At 42.6% G+C, this 17,024-nt stretch overlaps 1 protein-coding gene across 8 annotated transcripts in view; it reads left to right on the plus strand.

Moving 5' to 3' along the window:
• Positions 1 to 17,024, plus strand: part of LOC117585563 (tyrosine-protein phosphatase 99A) — a 109,648-nt gene that overhangs the window by 90,008 nt on the left and 2,616 nt on the right. For 6 of the 8 annotated variants that reach the window (XM_034275090.1, XM_034275086.1, XM_034275087.1 and 3 more), the window contains 9 exons: positions 4,668 to 4,871; positions 6,392 to 6,672; positions 8,211 to 8,327; positions 9,651 to 9,790; positions 15,092 to 15,381; positions 15,447 to 15,787; positions 15,851 to 16,017; positions 16,086 to 16,641; positions 16,703 to 16,971. In XM_034275090.1, the coding sequence (XP_034130981.1) occupies positions 4,668 to 4,871; positions 6,392 to 6,672; positions 8,211 to 8,327; positions 9,651 to 9,790; positions 15,092 to 15,381; positions 15,447 to 15,787; positions 15,851 to 16,017; positions 16,086 to 16,641; positions 16,703 to 16,971 (2,365 nt within the window). Of the gene's footprint in view, positions 1 to 4,667; positions 4,872 to 6,391; positions 6,673 to 8,210; positions 8,328 to 9,650; positions 9,791 to 12,914; positions 13,122 to 15,091; positions 15,382 to 15,446; positions 15,788 to 15,850; positions 16,018 to 16,085; positions 16,642 to 16,702; positions 16,972 to 17,024 lie in introns of those variants that run through there. The other 2 variants (XM_034275092.1, XM_034275094.1) reach the window with 2 other exon arrangements.

The raw sequence follows: 17,024 nt of genomic DNA on the forward strand, positions 1-17,024 counted from the left end.
AAGGGTCGCCTACATTTAAACACTGACAACCTGAGTGACAAAGGCATTGTGAAGCTTCCATTTGTCTTTTTTCCTTGTACGAGTATCTCTGTATCGTATCGGTACCTGTGTCTGCGAGTGTGTATTTGGAGAGACATTTGAAAAGTGCCAGTTGTGTTGTCGCTGCCATTTAATTGTGCATTTGACAGAGCTTTGACAAATAAGGCTGGCGGCCATTTGGTTAAAGCCAATGCTATAATTTTGCCATTATATAAATGACAAAACATTCATCCAAATATTTGAGCCATTACTGAGCAAAAACTATGCTTCCAATGCGGGAAATAATTATCCTCAATGAGGATTAAAAGTGATACTTGGCCGGTCCATAGGTGAAATAATTACACTTCTTTAAAACGGATTAAAACTACTTTAAATTCGCACATGTTTCCATTTGATTCTTGAGAGCTTAACATCCTCTTGATTTAATGTATATTGTGTAGATTTCTTTATCTGTTTGTACTTGTGACTTATTTATGTACCTCGAAATATGTAAATTAATCTCTGTACATCGGCTTTGATTCCGTAATCATACAGATTGAGTGCCATTTGTCGTGGTCTTAACTGAAGGCATATCCTTCATTTATCATTTTATATATTTAATTAATATTCACATTTATATGCTTTGAGAACTTAATAATTTGCTCATTCGCTATTTAATTCGATTTAATGGCATGCTAATAACTCAATAGTTATAATATTCTGGTAATGTACTCGTAAATATTGCATAATCTACGAAATGCCCGATAAAAGTACTGATTTTATTCAATGAATTCATTAATCAGAGGCGTTCAATTAATACAATAGCTAAATGCAATACCAATTGGCATATAACCACCTTATTATTATGGCAATAAACCAGTCGCTTTATAACGCACGGGGTGAAGATAAGAACTTCGTCCCATATGAAATATCAGAAATGTTTTCGGTCGGCTTGGTGTCGCATGAATCGCAACTTGAATCGAACTCTATCCCAATATACGGCTGAGTTCCACATGTCCAACAACCTGCATAAAGTTTTGCCATCATTTGGTTGCAAGTTTTGGCCAGAAAAACAGACATATTTTCATAATCATTTTGGAGCAGAGAACCTCTTTAAAAGTCACCTTCAAGCTGTCTGCAATCAAAGTACTTGCCCACATACGCTAACACTAATACACTCATACATACATATGTGCATTCAAAATGGCTGCCGCGTTACTTCCGCTAAGTGCTGGCACGCTCTGTGGAGCCTTTTGGACCATTCAGTGCTTGCTCTTGGCCATCAAAGCTGTTGGCGGGTGGAGCTGCTGCTTCTGTTGTTGGAATGTTGTTTTATTTCTCTTTTTTTCTCTCTTTTTTTAGAATTTATTTCGCATAATTTTTGCGCCTTTGTGAGAAGGAGAGGAGAAAGGAGAATTGGAGCCTTTGACGCCTTTCAAAGGCAGGCATCCGAGTCGTCCTTAACGTGTATTTTTGTTCCCAACTCCTTCTAATTGTTTGTTTGTCTCTCTCTCTCTCTCTCTTGTATGTGTGTGTTCCTGTCTCTCCAACCTGCCCGTGTGTCCTTTTCTGCACCCCGCATCCACCACCCTCTGTGCGTGTGTCCGTGTGTGTGTTTACTCTCTGCACATCGGCTTTTGTTTAGTTTTTACGTCTGGCCAAATCCGTAAAGCAGCTCGTAAAGTTAGGCAACAACAATAAAGCTCCAAGAGCAACAACTAAATAAGGCATATGCCCCACGACAATGGGACGAAGTCCTCACTCAAACCCTACAACTTGTACTTGTGCCCTTGTAAAGAGTATACAGAATATTCTTAAATGTTTGCATTGCAGCTGTTTTGCAACAAAGAAGGAAGAATTAGTATCACTATAAACAGACAAGATCTCTTTAGGAGTTTTATTCTTCCTATGTCAATTTTTTCAAAAGAAGTAAATGAATTAAATGGATCACTAAACAGAACGTTGACAGACTCATTTGAATATGTTTTAATATAACTTGCAATAATTCAAGGGTATCCCATGGTCCAGGACCTCAAAATGAATTTTCCAACATTTTCATTTCTTCATTTTCAAGCGAAGTTTTTTCCCCCTCAAGCCGTTGTCGTTGTTGTTATACGTTTTTTTTGAGCCTCAGACAACTTAATGCTATTTGCTTTACACACACACACACATACACCTTGGTGTCCCCTTACCAACGCCCTGCCCCTTGTCGCGATTGCTCTGAAGCTGCCTCTTTGTTTGGAGTTTTTAACAACTTAAGCACGTCGTCCGTATTGGTTTTTCCAGGCGCGCTCCTTAGTTTTCCCCTTGATTTTCTTTCGCTAGTTTTTTTTTGTTCCTTTCATTTTAACTTCCTGCCTTTGCCTTTGTGAAAATAATCACGCGCGCTTTGAGGACGTATGTATGTATGTGTGGAGCCTGTTCTATGGGGGGTTTTCTTTGGCTTTTTCACACTTGGTTACTTCCGGCGCCTGCCCCGGCGCTGCAAACGCATCTATTGTTTTCTTTTAATTTGCCAAGGCTTTTCTCATGTTGTGATAACTGGGCGGAAAAGAGTCTTATGCAGCCACTGAGATAGTTCATTGCCTCATTGATTTCTTCGCTTCCCTCTCAATTATTCATGTTATATTTGGCAAAAACAAAAACCAATCACAAGCACTTAGTGCTCCTGCCAAAGGGGTAAGGGGTAGGGTGACGCCTCACCTGCCAGCTGCCAGCTGTCTCTGGCAACTGGCAAACCTATTAACTTTTCTGTGAACCCTGCCACCTTGAGGACCCTTTGCTCTTTCTCTCTCTCTGCATCTAGCGAGGACATTTATCGTTGGTGCCTCTGTGTATGCAGCACTTTGTTGCTTAATTGATTTTAATACAGCCCTCGCACTCTCCGTGCAGAAAGGGAGTCCTTCGCGTTTGAGTTCCGAGTCTATAAATTGGCTTTTTCCTTTCCCTTTCTGCAGATGCAGCAGATGCCTGCCTGACTTCTACCCCTACTCATGCTCCTACTTCTGTTCGCGTTCTGTCCATTTCTCCATTTCCTCTTCCGTTTGGAATTGCAAAAGAAAAAGATGAAAAGGGAAACGGAATGGAGCGGAGTGGAGTGGAAGCAGAAGAAGTACGGCCAAAGAAATGCCATTTATTGAATTGTATAAATTTCTATACATTGACAGCAAATGTTTATTCTGCCCAGCCATAGCCATGTGCTCATGTGTCCTGGTCCCGCGAGAGCCCTACTCCCATGTGTGGGAGCAGGAGAAATATAAGAGAGAGAGAGAGAGAGAGTAAAAGGGGCAAAATGGGAATGAGAATGTGGTGTTTTGTTAAGCTTTATCGCATTTGCATGGAAAAAGTCGTATGGCCCCACTGTGTTGGGTCAAGTGGCTGGTTGGGGCCCCGCCCTCGGGTCACTCATTTGTTCTTTTGATTGCAAAACGTTTTTGCTCTGGCTGCTGCTGCTGCTGTTGCTGCCTCTCCTCTCCCTTCTGGCAGGGCTTTTGTTGTATTAGTAAAATAAATTACCATTTAGTGCTTTTTGCCACTTGCACACACACACACACATAGACACCGACAAAAGCACACAGATACACGCATACAAAGAGAGCAACCCCTTTGGCTGTCACACATGGTCGAGTGTTGTCCTTTGGCTTGCAAATGAAATTATTGCTAGAGAGCTCTTGCATCCGTTTGGTTTCCTTGGATTATAAGCCACCATTTGCATATGTGTGTGTGTGTCTGTATCTGTATCGTATATGTTTGCGTGTGTCTGTGAGGGTTGCCCTAGTGGAAAGTGCAGGCCATAATAAATTTCCAGCAATCGCATTTCCGTTTCTTTATGCGCTTCGATTACGTTGCGCTTTACTTGCGCCAATTCTTTTCTTTCTCCTCCGCCATCCACCCTGCTCTCCCCTGCTGTCGTAATTGAATATATAATTTTTTGTTTCCCTGCAGCAGTCTACCCGCCCCTCACACACATGTCCCTGCCTGCCATTTGAATATAAATTGTTCTATCTGCTTCTGAAAAATATTCATTTCAATTTATTTTACTTTCTTTCACTCGATGCGATTACTTCTCCTCCTACTCTTCCGCTTCATTCCGTTTCTATTTGATTCTCTTTTTCTCTCTCTTTTTTTCTGTTTTGTTATTTAATAAATTATTTATGCATTGTCATTTGGCGTCATCCGGCGTGGCATTTCCTACCAATCTGTGTGCTCGTGTGTGTGTGCCTGCCTCGCTAAGTATTCAAACCAATTCATGATTACTCTGCGGTGGCAGGAATGGAAGAGTGGAGTACAATTTGAGTGTACAGTTTTTGCTGTGTAGCCTTTGATGACTCAAAAGCTTTGCAAACATCTTCTTACGCACTCAAAGCATTTGACTAAAGGGATGTCTGTCTGGTATACCAGTCAAGTCAAAGGAAAATCATAGCTTACACGTATAAATAACATTTCATCAAAGGGTATCCTCTAGTCGATACTCTGGCCTGCCCTACCCTACCCTACCCCTTCTTATTAGATTGTTTGCTTAACTTTTGTGGCTCTGAGCCGAAAAGTATGCAACCCGAACATGTCCTAAGAACTTGAGCAAATTTAACTTTTTTCTTTTTAACACTCATCCTCATGCCAACCTCTCTTCTGTTGCCTTCTCTTTGCAGTGCCAAGCAAACCCCAGAATCTCACCGTACTGGATGTGTCCGCGAACAGCATCACGATGTCATGGCATCCGCCAAAAAACCAAAACGGTGCCATAGCCGGCTACCATGTCTTCCACATACACGACAACCAGACAGGCGTGGAGATTGTGAAGAACTCGCGGAATTCGGTGGAAACTCTTATACACTTTGAGCTGCAGAATTTGCGTAAGTTTCACTTTAGAATATTCTTTAGCTCACCGGAAAAGTACAGTCACGGCCAAAGGAGTCTTTTGTTGTTTCTGGCCATCATCGTCATCATCATCCACCTCGCACATCGCCCATGGGCCATCTCCATAGCCATCAAACTGTCAAGCAGCAGTCAATGGCGGAACGCGAGGCACTTGAAAGTTGGAGCGCCTGCAGGCCGGAACAACAGCCTACACCTCCATCAAAAAAAACCCCTTGAACCTTCCACTTCCTGGGAATACCAATGGAGCTCCTCGCTGGGAGGCCACCTCCCACTGCGTGGAGGCCAAAGCTATTATTACCTCTAATTGAAGCCCGAGTCAAATTGTTTGCCAGCCGCTTTGTAATTAAATAGTTTCAAGTGCTTGCTGCCACTCGCTTGCCACTTTTTGTTTGTTAACAACTTTTGACGCTTATAATTGTACACCCGCACAGCCCCGCGCCGTGCCCCCAGCGCCAGCTCCAGCTCCAGCTCCAATCCCCAATCTCCACGTTGACGCCCAACGGCTGTAAAGGAGCATCAGCATGCCTAAGATACGGCACAAAAATGTTTGGTGGCATACTTGAAGAAGCGCAGAGGTACCGCGGTATTAGCAGCTACTTAGGGGAGCGTGGGATCGGGGCACTGCGAGCGATGCAATTAACTTGCAACAAAGTTATGCCCCGCATCAGAATGGAGCGGCAGCTGCAGCTGTGAAGCCTCAGCCCCCATTTGTTTAATTTAATTATACGCGAGTCAGGTGCTGCAGGTCTTGTAGCTGCCGCACCTGCTGCAACATCTGCCACAAAGTTTCGCACACACTCTGACATACACCCAACATTTTCAAAGATTCCTTTTTTTGTTTTTTTTTTTTTTTTGCGTTGGGCCAATGCAATGTTTATGGCATGCAGGCATGCAGGTTTTGGGCTGCCTGGCAACATTTAATTATTTCCAAATTGAATCCAAGTAGATGTCAGCAGTTCTTGCTGTTAATTAAATCCAATTTAAGCTGACACCTCAGCGCCAGATCAGCCCCAGGCCGCTTTTTATTCGTTCTTTTATTCCGTCACTGCATGAAAAATCGCTCCATTGTTGCCACTCTCCTGTCCCTAGTATTTCTTTTTTTTTTTTATTTATTAAAATTTAATTATAAAGCCGAACAGTAACCGCCGCCCATGGAGCCGTCGGGTCACCGTGGTGTTCTCTGCACCCTGACATGCGGTGACGTGTCTCATAATGAGCCCTGAAAAGATGCACGCACATCTATCTGGAGGATACATGCTCGTACACATTTATATTTGCACTTGCTATGTGCTCTTATGATATAATTTACTCGGTATACATGCAGTTGACATTGCCTTGTCGAAGCATTTACGAGTAATAAAAAAAATGAGGCAAATCAACGGCCAGCCCTTGCCCTGACCTGACCACAGAAACCACTAAACGGCTTCATAAATCTGCAATCACATACACTCATATATTAATTAAAATAAATAAACATTATTTATGAATCTTACAGGACCGTATACCGACTATCGTGTGATTGTAAAGGCATTTACCACCAAGAACGAGGGCGAACCCTCTGATCAGATTGCCCAACGCACCGATGTCGGTGGTCCCAGTGCGCCGGCGATTGTGAATTTGACATGCCATTCCCAGGAATCCATAACGATACGCTGGCGAAGACCTTACGAGTTTTACAACACGATCGATTTCTATGTCATAAAAACTCGCCTGGCGGGACAGGATTCGCATCGGGATATACGGATCAATGCCTCGGCCAAGGAACTGGAAACGGCGGTAAGTACAGAGAATGAATGATGGGAGTATGTCTGGATCTCATAAATCATCTCTAGCGTGGGCAGACAACTTTGCCAGCATTTTGTGTCATTGTTAGCAGCATTTTCATAGCTTTTGCCAAGTTAGGGCAGTTTGATGTTGCCACTTTTTGTTAGCCTTATTCGCTGCCATGCATTGATATATGTCAATCGCGCTGGCTTATCGCGGCCATTTGCACGGGACCCTCTTAAAAAACGAGAACTTCAATGATAAACTGCCTAATACAAACATATACATATGCATAGTCCGCCTATCCACCCCGCCACGCGCACACCACTCGATAAAAGAGTCGACTATAAAATGCTGCCAATAATAATTGCATTTGTATGCAACAAACAGCATACAGAAAATACATCCACGTATATGTATGCGTGGGTTGGAAGGGAAAAGTCAGGCGGTAAAGCCGGGTATCCAGAACTGCTGAAACTAAAAATTCAAATTCCCGCCAAACCCCATATACAAAAACAAAAAAAAACTGCTCCAGGAATTTTTCTTTTTTCTTTTCGTTTGTCGAGTATTTCCTGGAGTGCTAGAGACATGCCTTTCTGGAATAATTGTCAACCAAATATTCCTGAGCTGTGTATTAGCTGTTCTCTCAGTCCAATCACGCTCTCGTTATTGATATGTTAAAATGAATATGTCGACAACGAATATACTCGACAACCAAAAAGGCAAACTAAAAATTAGTTTCCGTAAAAACTTCACAACAATTTCCATGTCGAAAAAATGCACTGACTGGCGTTCATTGGGGCTTTTGGTGGGGCCAAAAACTGTAGCTAGCCATTGCCCAAAACACGGCCACAGTGTGCGATACACCTCTAGACCAGGCCACTGTAATACACGTGTATGCGTCTGCAGCTCAGCTGCAGATCCGTTTCCCATGCACAATAGATAGGGCCGTTCCGTGCCTAGCTCTACACACATGTACAGAAAATAAATTAAATTTATGTTGTTATTCCTGCACAAAACAAAGAAACAAAATAAAAACGCCTTTGTGCCAGGTCTTTCCCTTTTTGTTTAGCGCGGTGGTAAAAGTTAAAAAATGTAAAACTTTGTCGCGGGGAATGTGACAGAGCAAACAAATTTCGCAACAATAAAATTGTATCATACACTGCCTGCGACTCCTTTCCCACATCTAAAACAGTAAAGTTCTCCTTCCTGTTTCTCTCTCTCCCTCTTCCGTTAACCATGTATTTTCCCTCTCCATCTGGTATCTGGTATCAGTATCTCGTATGCATTTTTGTTCGGTCCGTTGCAAATATTTTTGTAATTGAAATATTTTGTAGCGGCAAACAAGCTTCTGTTGAGGAACTAAACAACAGAAGTGGAAGTCATATTTTTGTATATCCATTCATTGTATTTGTGTGTTACTTACACATTTGTATATATTTAATGGCAATACAACTTTCCATATTACTTAATATTTATTATAATAAATTATTCCCTAAATGCACTGCAATTCTAATTCCATTTCTGTTTTCTTATATTTCTCACCACAGATGATTCTGCAGAATCTAACAACCAATTCGTACTACGAGGTCAAAGTGGCAGCGGCAACATTCAGTGTCATAAATCCAAAGAAAATAGTCTTGGGCAAATTCTCAGAATCAAGGATTGTAAGTAGCGTATAAAGATATCAAAACACCACACCAGCAAGCGCACATATGTACAGAAAATATATATGAATGTGCATGTGCAACCTACACCTGACACATGACTGTGGAAAAGTTGGTATTTTCTTTTGAAATTGGCCAAAAATGCAGCATGGAGATAGCGACACAGGCGTGGCATGCCATAAAGTTGGCAACGCCGACGCGTTGTCAGTTTCCAAGTCAGATTACATGTCCAAAAGAGTAGCAGGCTGTTTTACTTCTAGTTTTTCCTTGGCTTTTCCTTGAACTCACTTGAATATTCTCTTCCTGTCTAAGGGAAAATAGGCAATATATATGCATAAATAACAGACAAAGTTCTGCCGGGAGGCTATCTCTCTCCTATTATTCCGCCCATGCATTATTGAGACATGTTCGGTAGTGGTAAGGTGGTTAGGTACGCCCCTGTGGCTTATGCGTAATGAGTGGCTTATGCTCATTTAATGACGTACAACAATGGAAACGCCCACTCATTTGTGGCTAGCTGCGATCCGTTTACAAAAGCAACAGCACAGCAACTCTTGCAGCCTGTCAAAACAACATCCTTAATGACATTTCACCCGGAACAAACAAAGGGGATAGGGGAGCACCCTCCATAAACTTTCTTGTATGCATAAAATATAATCTGAAGTTGTGGCAAAAATATAGCAATTTAGTTGACCTCAACCCGTAGATGGGTGAGTACACACAGAAAAATAGGACATGCTTTGATGAACATTTAAAACTATGGCCCAGCCCTAGCAGTCGTCTAATATTTATTTGTATCATACATTGCATTTTTGGATAATACAAAAAACTGAGCTTTCGCTATTGTGCTGAAATGTATCCCATTTTTCTCAGTGTACTTTATGGCAGAGGAACAGTAAACCGCAGCGACACGCCCTCATAAGTATGCAGCAATATTTTTGTGGCCCCTCTCGCCCCAACCTGCCCCTTAACCACTCATTCATAATTCATTGTTCATTGTTGTTCCTGTTGCTGTTGGTGGATTTTTTGTTGTTGTTGCCTGAATTTCAAGTGGCCCTGCACCTTTTGGCCGCATTTACATGGTCCGCTTCCGCTTTCCGTACCCTAGCGCACCACCAGAGCTCTGCAAATGGCGCGCATTTAAATACTTTTTCTTCGCCGAAAAAAAAATACCTCTGAAAAAACGACAGGACAGAAAGAAACACGGGGCAAAAAATAAACAATGTGGGTGGGAAAGGACAATGAAAATAACGACTGACAATAGAGAGGAAGTGGCACACACGCACGCAGTAATATCACCTATTTTCGTATATCTTTATTCAGATCCAACTCCAACCGAACTGCGAAAAGCTCCAGCCACTGCTTCGTCAATCCCATAATGATTACAACCTGGCCGTCTTGGTGGGCATTATTTTCAGCTGTTTCGGCATCATACTCATCATCATGGCCTTCTTCTTGTGGAGGTAAGTTGCGTTCTATGCTTTATCTTTCGATATTCCTCATACATAAATAAACCAACTCCCAACCAACCAAGTGCAGCAGTGGCAACAGCAGCCGTTCTCCTTCAGACAGTCACATAAAGTTCCATAAATAAAGTGTGTTGTCAAAGTGCTGCTGCTCCTCCAACATTCTGATTGAGTTCAAATCAAGTCAACTCTTTCCGACTGGCGATAGTATCATTTCTCTGACAAGACCAAAAAATTAAATACAAAAAGAAAACATTTCCATGGAATTCTGTAGCTACTTTCCATTTTGGCATATAAGTTCATTTCCTTTAATGTGCAAACCTATTCGTTTATTTAAATAGGCCCTGAAAAAAAGGTTAAAGAAAAGAACACTTTTTTAAACCTAAAAAAATTTTTCTGCCATAGAAAAAATAGAAAAATACTTAAGAAATTCGAATGAACAGAAGACGAAAAAAATAGAAAGAAAATAGAAATGTGAAATTCTTTTCCAGTGTCCTCTCACTCTGATCCATAATGAAGGCAATAACTTGCGTATCCTTCCTCAAAGGGGAAGAGAAAAGCAAGCAGATACCGCAGGCTTGTCGGGGGATTTTGTTTGTCCACGAGTGTACCCTTGCACATTCACTGGAAATGTTAATTAAAATTCAAATCGCAAAAACAAGAAGCCAAGAAGAAACGAAGCCAGAGACAAAGACAAGCAAAACAATTTTAAGTTACTTAAAATCTTTATTTAATGTAAAAGTGGTTAACCCATTGCCGACTTCCTAGCACAGGACAGGCAGATCCACAGCAAGCCGGGTCCGGGTCTTGGTCGTATCCGCATCCGGATTCGACCGTAGCCACAGGCAACACCCCTATACCACCCCGGCCCGGCCACTCTTTGAGACGACAAAATGTGTAAAGAAAGTGAAAAGCGCTTTTCCCAACATCAATGGCAGAGATTTTTACATATTTTCTGTCGAAAGATTTTGTATGCTGCGCGAATATGCGAAATGAAAGTTACCCAACCCGATCCGAACCACTCTGCCCCACAATTTACCCCTTCTCGAGTTGCTCGACAAATTAATGCCATTTTATTTATTTTTATAAATAAACGCACTCTCTGTGGGAAGGAGAATGTGGGGTGGAGCAGGAGCATGGGGCCATCCGAAGAGTGGTGGCATCCCATTCTTCAAGTTTCCCAAGTTCTAGAGCGGAAAAAATTATATTTTATTAAGCAAACAAAAGCGAATTTCTACAATTTCCTTTTCAATGCAAACAAATGAAAAATTCAAAGCAAAGTGGAACTCAGAGGAAAGATGGAAACCCAGAGCAAAAGCCAGTCGGGAAAAAAATCAAGTAAAACCATGGAAAAGGGTTAAATTTTGTTTTGTTTTATGTTAGGGAGAGAAACATTTGTGCAAAGCTAGAAGCGCTTCTCTTAGAGAAATAATTTACATGTTCAGTGCACTAATCAACGTTTTTCGAAGCCACTAGCGGGAGAATGAATACTGGGAGGAGTAATTAGCAGAAATTTACTTTGTGGCCGAGCATTTCTAGTAAGTGCAAATTCTTTAGGAATTTTTGTATTACAACAATTTGGTGCTAGAAACGATATTCATCTTCCATGGATACCCTAACGCTGGCATGGGCTCCAGGTTACAGCCTACAATCATATGAAAAATAAGGTATACAAAATAAAAAAGAAAAAGAATTGTGCTAAAGAGCATACACAGCGTAGTACTATGTAAAACTTTTGGATACTAATTATTTCATTGTACCCCCTTTTCTCCATTTGCAATAACAAAATCAGAGAAAAGGGAAAGCTTTTCCCTATGTTTCTGTGGCTCATCGCTTGGGGACTCGTGTGTGTTAGTTTTTTATATGTTATGCAGTTTGGGAACATTGTTTTTGTGTCGACTGCTTTATTTGCCCAACGCGTCGTGGTGTGTATGGTTTCTCCTCTAGAACTTTTCCCTATGCCAAAAATAGAATAGCCGTGGCTGACATGAAATTGTTTTCGGCATCGTACTGGCATCTTTTGCCAAAAAGTTTCATTTCATGACAGCGATGGAAATATTCGAAGTGGTGCGGATGCGGGGTAGGTGGCTGTTAAGGAAAAAAGCTGAGTGGGCTGTGGGTGAGTGTGTTCCCCATCCGACAATGACTTATTAAGAGGAGTGACTAAAACAGAGCAAAGCTTTGCGGTATCAACTGGCTTTGGGAAATACTGTGGTGCTGTCTGTGACTTTCCATCAATTACAAAATGAACACACATTCATATCAATTCTTTATATGGCAACAAGTATTTTGCCATGTGTTCCTCAATTCGTTAATTGCTGTCTAGGCAACAACAGCAAAAGTTGTACAATTAAGCAAGCTTTCCTGTAAACAACAAATCGATTCGTGGAGACGGTATAAATATGGAGGTTGTTGCAACGAATGTGTTAATTATAATTAATTATTATTATCAATGCAAGTGCAAAGTATAATTCAAAGTCACATACGAGCTGGAGGGTAGATAAGATACGGGACTTTATCAGACTGCAACTGGAATAAGCTAGGGAAAATTGAAATCAATTGAATTTAAACGAAGTCCGAGTAGAACGTGCATATTTTGTTATCAGAACAGCTGATTCGCTCTCCGAGCAGCAATCTCTCTGAAAGCTCAACCTTATTCAATGTGCGCTCGCTCTCGCACGCGTCGTTCGCTCTTGCTCTGCTGTCTCTTTTTCTCGCCTAGGGCAAAAGATCAGCGGCAGCTGAAAAAAAAGCTTTGACACTGCGCCGATCTCTTATTGACTTGATTTTCATTTGCTAAAAACACGCGCCTCTGAACTGAACAAACTGGTTTCGCCTGCGCTTCGAGCTTGGCCAGTAAGAAAAACCCTTCTAGTACCTTATCAATACGCAAACATAATAAAAAACCATACAACGCGTTTGTGTTTTTCCGCCGTGTTTGATTTTTTGTGGCGCCATAACGAAAGCCTCAATAGGCAGCGTGGTGTGTGTGTGTGTGTTGTGTGTTTTTGCGTCGTTTTCGCTTACGAGACTCGTAATTTTGCAAGTGCCCCGGCGGCACACAGGCCTGCATTGCGGAGTATGACGTAATTTGTGTGTAAATATGTAAGCACTGCCATGCAATTGTAGAGAAGAGACACACACACACAAACGCACTGCAACTCAGTGCACTGCTCACCTCACCCCAGCTGACCATGTCAGGTGGCGCGGAAAAGCTCAGTCGAAGCGGCAGCGGTTGCGGCAACGCCACCAGCCCAATGCTGCTGACTCCAACAACATCGTCGCCAAGCCTGCTGCGGCGTAAATCGCAATGTGGAAATTGGTTTACGTAAGTCCGTGGGTCATTTAGCGTCGTTCTCACGTGTGTGCTAAAACCATAAGAAAACACCAGAAGCTGGAGATAGAGATAGCTGCAGAGGTGGGGCAGACGAAGAGTCATCTCGAGAGAAGTAAAAGACAGATGCATATATTAAATGGGTAGAAACCCAAACGGAAGTAGGCAAAATAAATAAATTGCGGTGCGTAATAGAGCCGCAAGAATAACAAAAGTCGTTGATGAACAACAACAGAAATCGGAGATAGATATTCTAGTTGAAAAGTAAGAGGGGAGACGGAGTTCGAACTTGGAATCAAGAAAAACATATGTAAATAAATTCCATAATATGTTTTTTTTTTATATTTTTTTACACGGCCTAATAAACAATAAGCTGAATTTTTATTCTCTGCTTTGGGCATTGCTCTGTGCTTTTGATAAGAATAATTGGTAACTTTATGAATGTTGTCGATGATTCCCATCCCAGCTCAACTTTTGTTTATGCTCCAAAACTTCTTTGTGTAAACAATGGCATATTGTGGAAGCTATGGGGAATTCTGGGGAACTGCTTAGAGTGACAGATCTGTGTCAGGCCTGTTCTAAGAGAGACACCGACCAAACATTGAGGGAGACACACAAATTGTATAGAACAAAAAATGTGCTATCAGCACTTGGCATTAGACTCACAATACAAATACAAATACAAATAGATAAGCAAAGTCATCGTCTTCTGATCGAGACAGCTTGGCAACCAATACATTAAGGGTAATCGGCCAACTGTTTTTAGCAAGATTCACTTACATTTATTTATTTATATATTCTGTAATCTGATGGAATAAGCTGGAATTACCGATCCGATCAATTGTAAATTTCAAAATTAAATTTAAAATTAACTCGTTTTCAGAATATCATATTAGCGGAGCCCATTCTTAGAGTTGTACCCGTATTTTATAAACTGCAACGAACCGCAGCTAACACTGTAATAGGGAAAACCCAGTGAAAAGTTTCTATGGCTTGGGCCACTCAATTCCCATTATGGCTGGCACTTTCACCCAAGTCTAGAATCCAGCTGCAGAATATTCACCAGCAAGAACAACAAACAACATCAACAACTGCATGCAACTGCAAGCTGCAAAAGTTTCGGGAAACTTGGCAAGTTCTATGCAAGCTTTCCGATTCTCCGCTCTCCGCCCTTTGCACTATCTATCTATCTCTCTCTATCACTTACGCTCTCATTCTGGAGTGTAGTACGATAGCCTGGAGAAAAAGTTTTGCTCTCCTTGTAATCGCTTAAGCCAATTACAAAACTTAACCTCAATGTTTCTGTCCTGGGGATGGTGCTTAAGATGTGGGTGGATGGGGCTTAGTTAATCTCGTATTGAGATTGAACAAGGAGCGATAATAATGCTCACCTGGGCCACCTTTTGCCTTTGTGTCACTCATTTAAAGCAGATTTGCGCAAATAATTGCACAAAACTTGCACAATTTTGCCAAAACTATGACGATGATGATGATGACATTCAAGGAGCGCCACCATAGACCATGGAATGAATATTTCTGTCATGGAATGAATACTTTATGCCTGGCTGCAGCTGAATGCCATTAGTGCGCTGACCAGGCACCCGTAATCAACCCACTCTCCGTCCCGTACTCTCGCTTGTCTGCTTATTTATGCATTTTGATTTTGTTAAGAGCATGCCACGCAACCACGCCCACCTGACACCTTTTGCTGATGACTCTGGCATAACTGATTGCAGCTGTTTTTTATAACATTAACAAGTTTTTGCAAAGAAAATGTCCCTCTTTGAAATATAATTTACAAAGTAGCTCCTTCATTTGAATAGAAAAGAATCTGGGGACAGTCCTTTGGTGCCTGGTCAGTGTGAATTCTGACACAGTTTGTGCTGTTCCAATAAGATTACGACAGAAATGAGAGCCCCTAACAATCTTGATTAACACTTGAATTTGTTACCATCAACTTCCAGCAGAAAGTGCTTCCATGCCGCCTACTACTACCTGGACGATCCGCCACACCATCCAAATGCCCCGCAAGTGGACTGGGAGGTGCCCGTAAAGATTGGCGATGAGATCCGTGCCGCCGTGCCCGTGAATGAGTTTTCCAAGCATGTGGCCTCGCTGCACGCGGATGGGGACATTGGCTTCAGCCGGGAGTACGAGGCCATTCAGAACGAGTGCATCAGCGAAGACCTGCCCTGCGAGCACTCCCAGCACCCGGAGAACAAGCGCAAAAATCGCTATCTGAACATCACAGCCTGTAAGTGAATCGATTGGCAAAGCATGAGCACCATCTTAATATAATTTTCCATCGACTTCACACAGACGACCACAGTCGCGTCCATCTGCATCCCACGCCAGGACAGAAGAAGAACCTGGACTACATCAACGCCAACTTCATTGATGGCTACCAGAAGGCACATGCCTTCATTGGCACCCAGGGCCCCCTGCCCGACACTTTCGACTGCTTCTGGCGCATGATCTGGGAGCAGCGGGTGGCCATCATTGTGATGATCACGAATCTGGTGGAGCGCGGCCGACGCAAGTGCGACATGTACTGGCCCAAGGATGGCGTCGAGACCTATGGTGTCATTCAGGTAAAGCTCATCGAAGAGGAGGTAATGTCCACGTACACGGTTCGGACGCTGCAGATCAAGCATCTGAAGGTGAGTGATCCCCTCACGCCTATTGGGATTTTATATAACTAATTAATGTGCTTTCCCCCTCAGTTGAAGAAAAAAAAGCAGTGCAATACGGAGAAGCTTGTCTACCAATATCACTATACGAATTGGCCAGACCATGGCACACCGGATCATCCGTTGCCAGTGCTAAATTTCGTAAAGAAGTCCTCGGCTGCCAATCCTGCCGAGGCTGGTCCTATTGTTGTACACTGCAGGTGAGTCCATACACGCCATATTTTAAAGCCCTAAGTTAACCTTAACTTTTTTTCTCGTGTGCTATTAGCGCTGGCGTTGGTCGCACTGGCACCTACATCGTCCTCGACGCCATGCTCAAGCAGATCCAACAGAAATCGATTGTGAATGTGTTTGGTTTTCTGCGTCACATTCGGGCTCAGCGGAATTTCCTTGTCCAGACCGAGGAGCAGTATATATTCCTGCACGACGCACTCGTGGAGGCCATTGCATCGGGAGAAACCAATTTGGCGAGCGACCAGGTCGAGGAGCTGAGGAACTGCACTCCGTATCTGGAGCAGCAGTACAAGAACATTATTCAGTTCCAGCCCAAGGACATACACATTGCGTCGGCTATGAAGCAGGTCAACTCGATCAAGAATCGCGGTGCCATCTTCCCCATCGAGGGCAGTCGGGTACATCTCACCCCCAAGCCGGGTGAGGATGGCAGCGACTATATCAACGCTTCGTGGCTGCACGGCTTCCGGAGGCTTCGGGACTTCATTGTCACACAGCATCCAATGGCCCACACGATAAAAGATTTCTGGCAAATGGTCTGGGATCACAATGCACAGACAGTCGTGCTGCTCTCCTCTCTCGATGATATAGTAAGTCAATCGAATAATCGAATAATTTCTCTACGATTTTAAAACCATTTTTTACCCACAGAACTTTTCCCAGTTCTGGCCGGATGAGGCCACGCCCATCGAGAGCGATCACTATCGCGTGAAATATCTGAACAAGACCAACAAGAGCGACTATGTGACTCGGGACTTTGTCATTCAGTCGATACAGGATGACTATGAGCTGACGGTAAAGATGCTGCACTGTCCCAGCTGGCCTGAGATGTCCAATCCGAACAGTATATACGACTTCATTGTGGATGTCCATGAGCGCTGCAATGACTATCGCAATGGACCAATTGTTATAGTAGACAGGTAAACAAATTGCCCTCTTTTTCTGAAATCAGTTTCTGCATTATTATGTTTAT

Source organism: Drosophila guanche, unplaced genomic scaffold, assembly GCF_900245975.1.
Source record: "Drosophila guanche unplaced genomic scaffold, DGUA_6, whole genome shotgun sequence".
NCBI classification, from domain to species: domain Eukaryota; kingdom Metazoa; phylum Arthropoda; class Insecta; order Diptera; family Drosophilidae; genus Drosophila; species Drosophila guanche.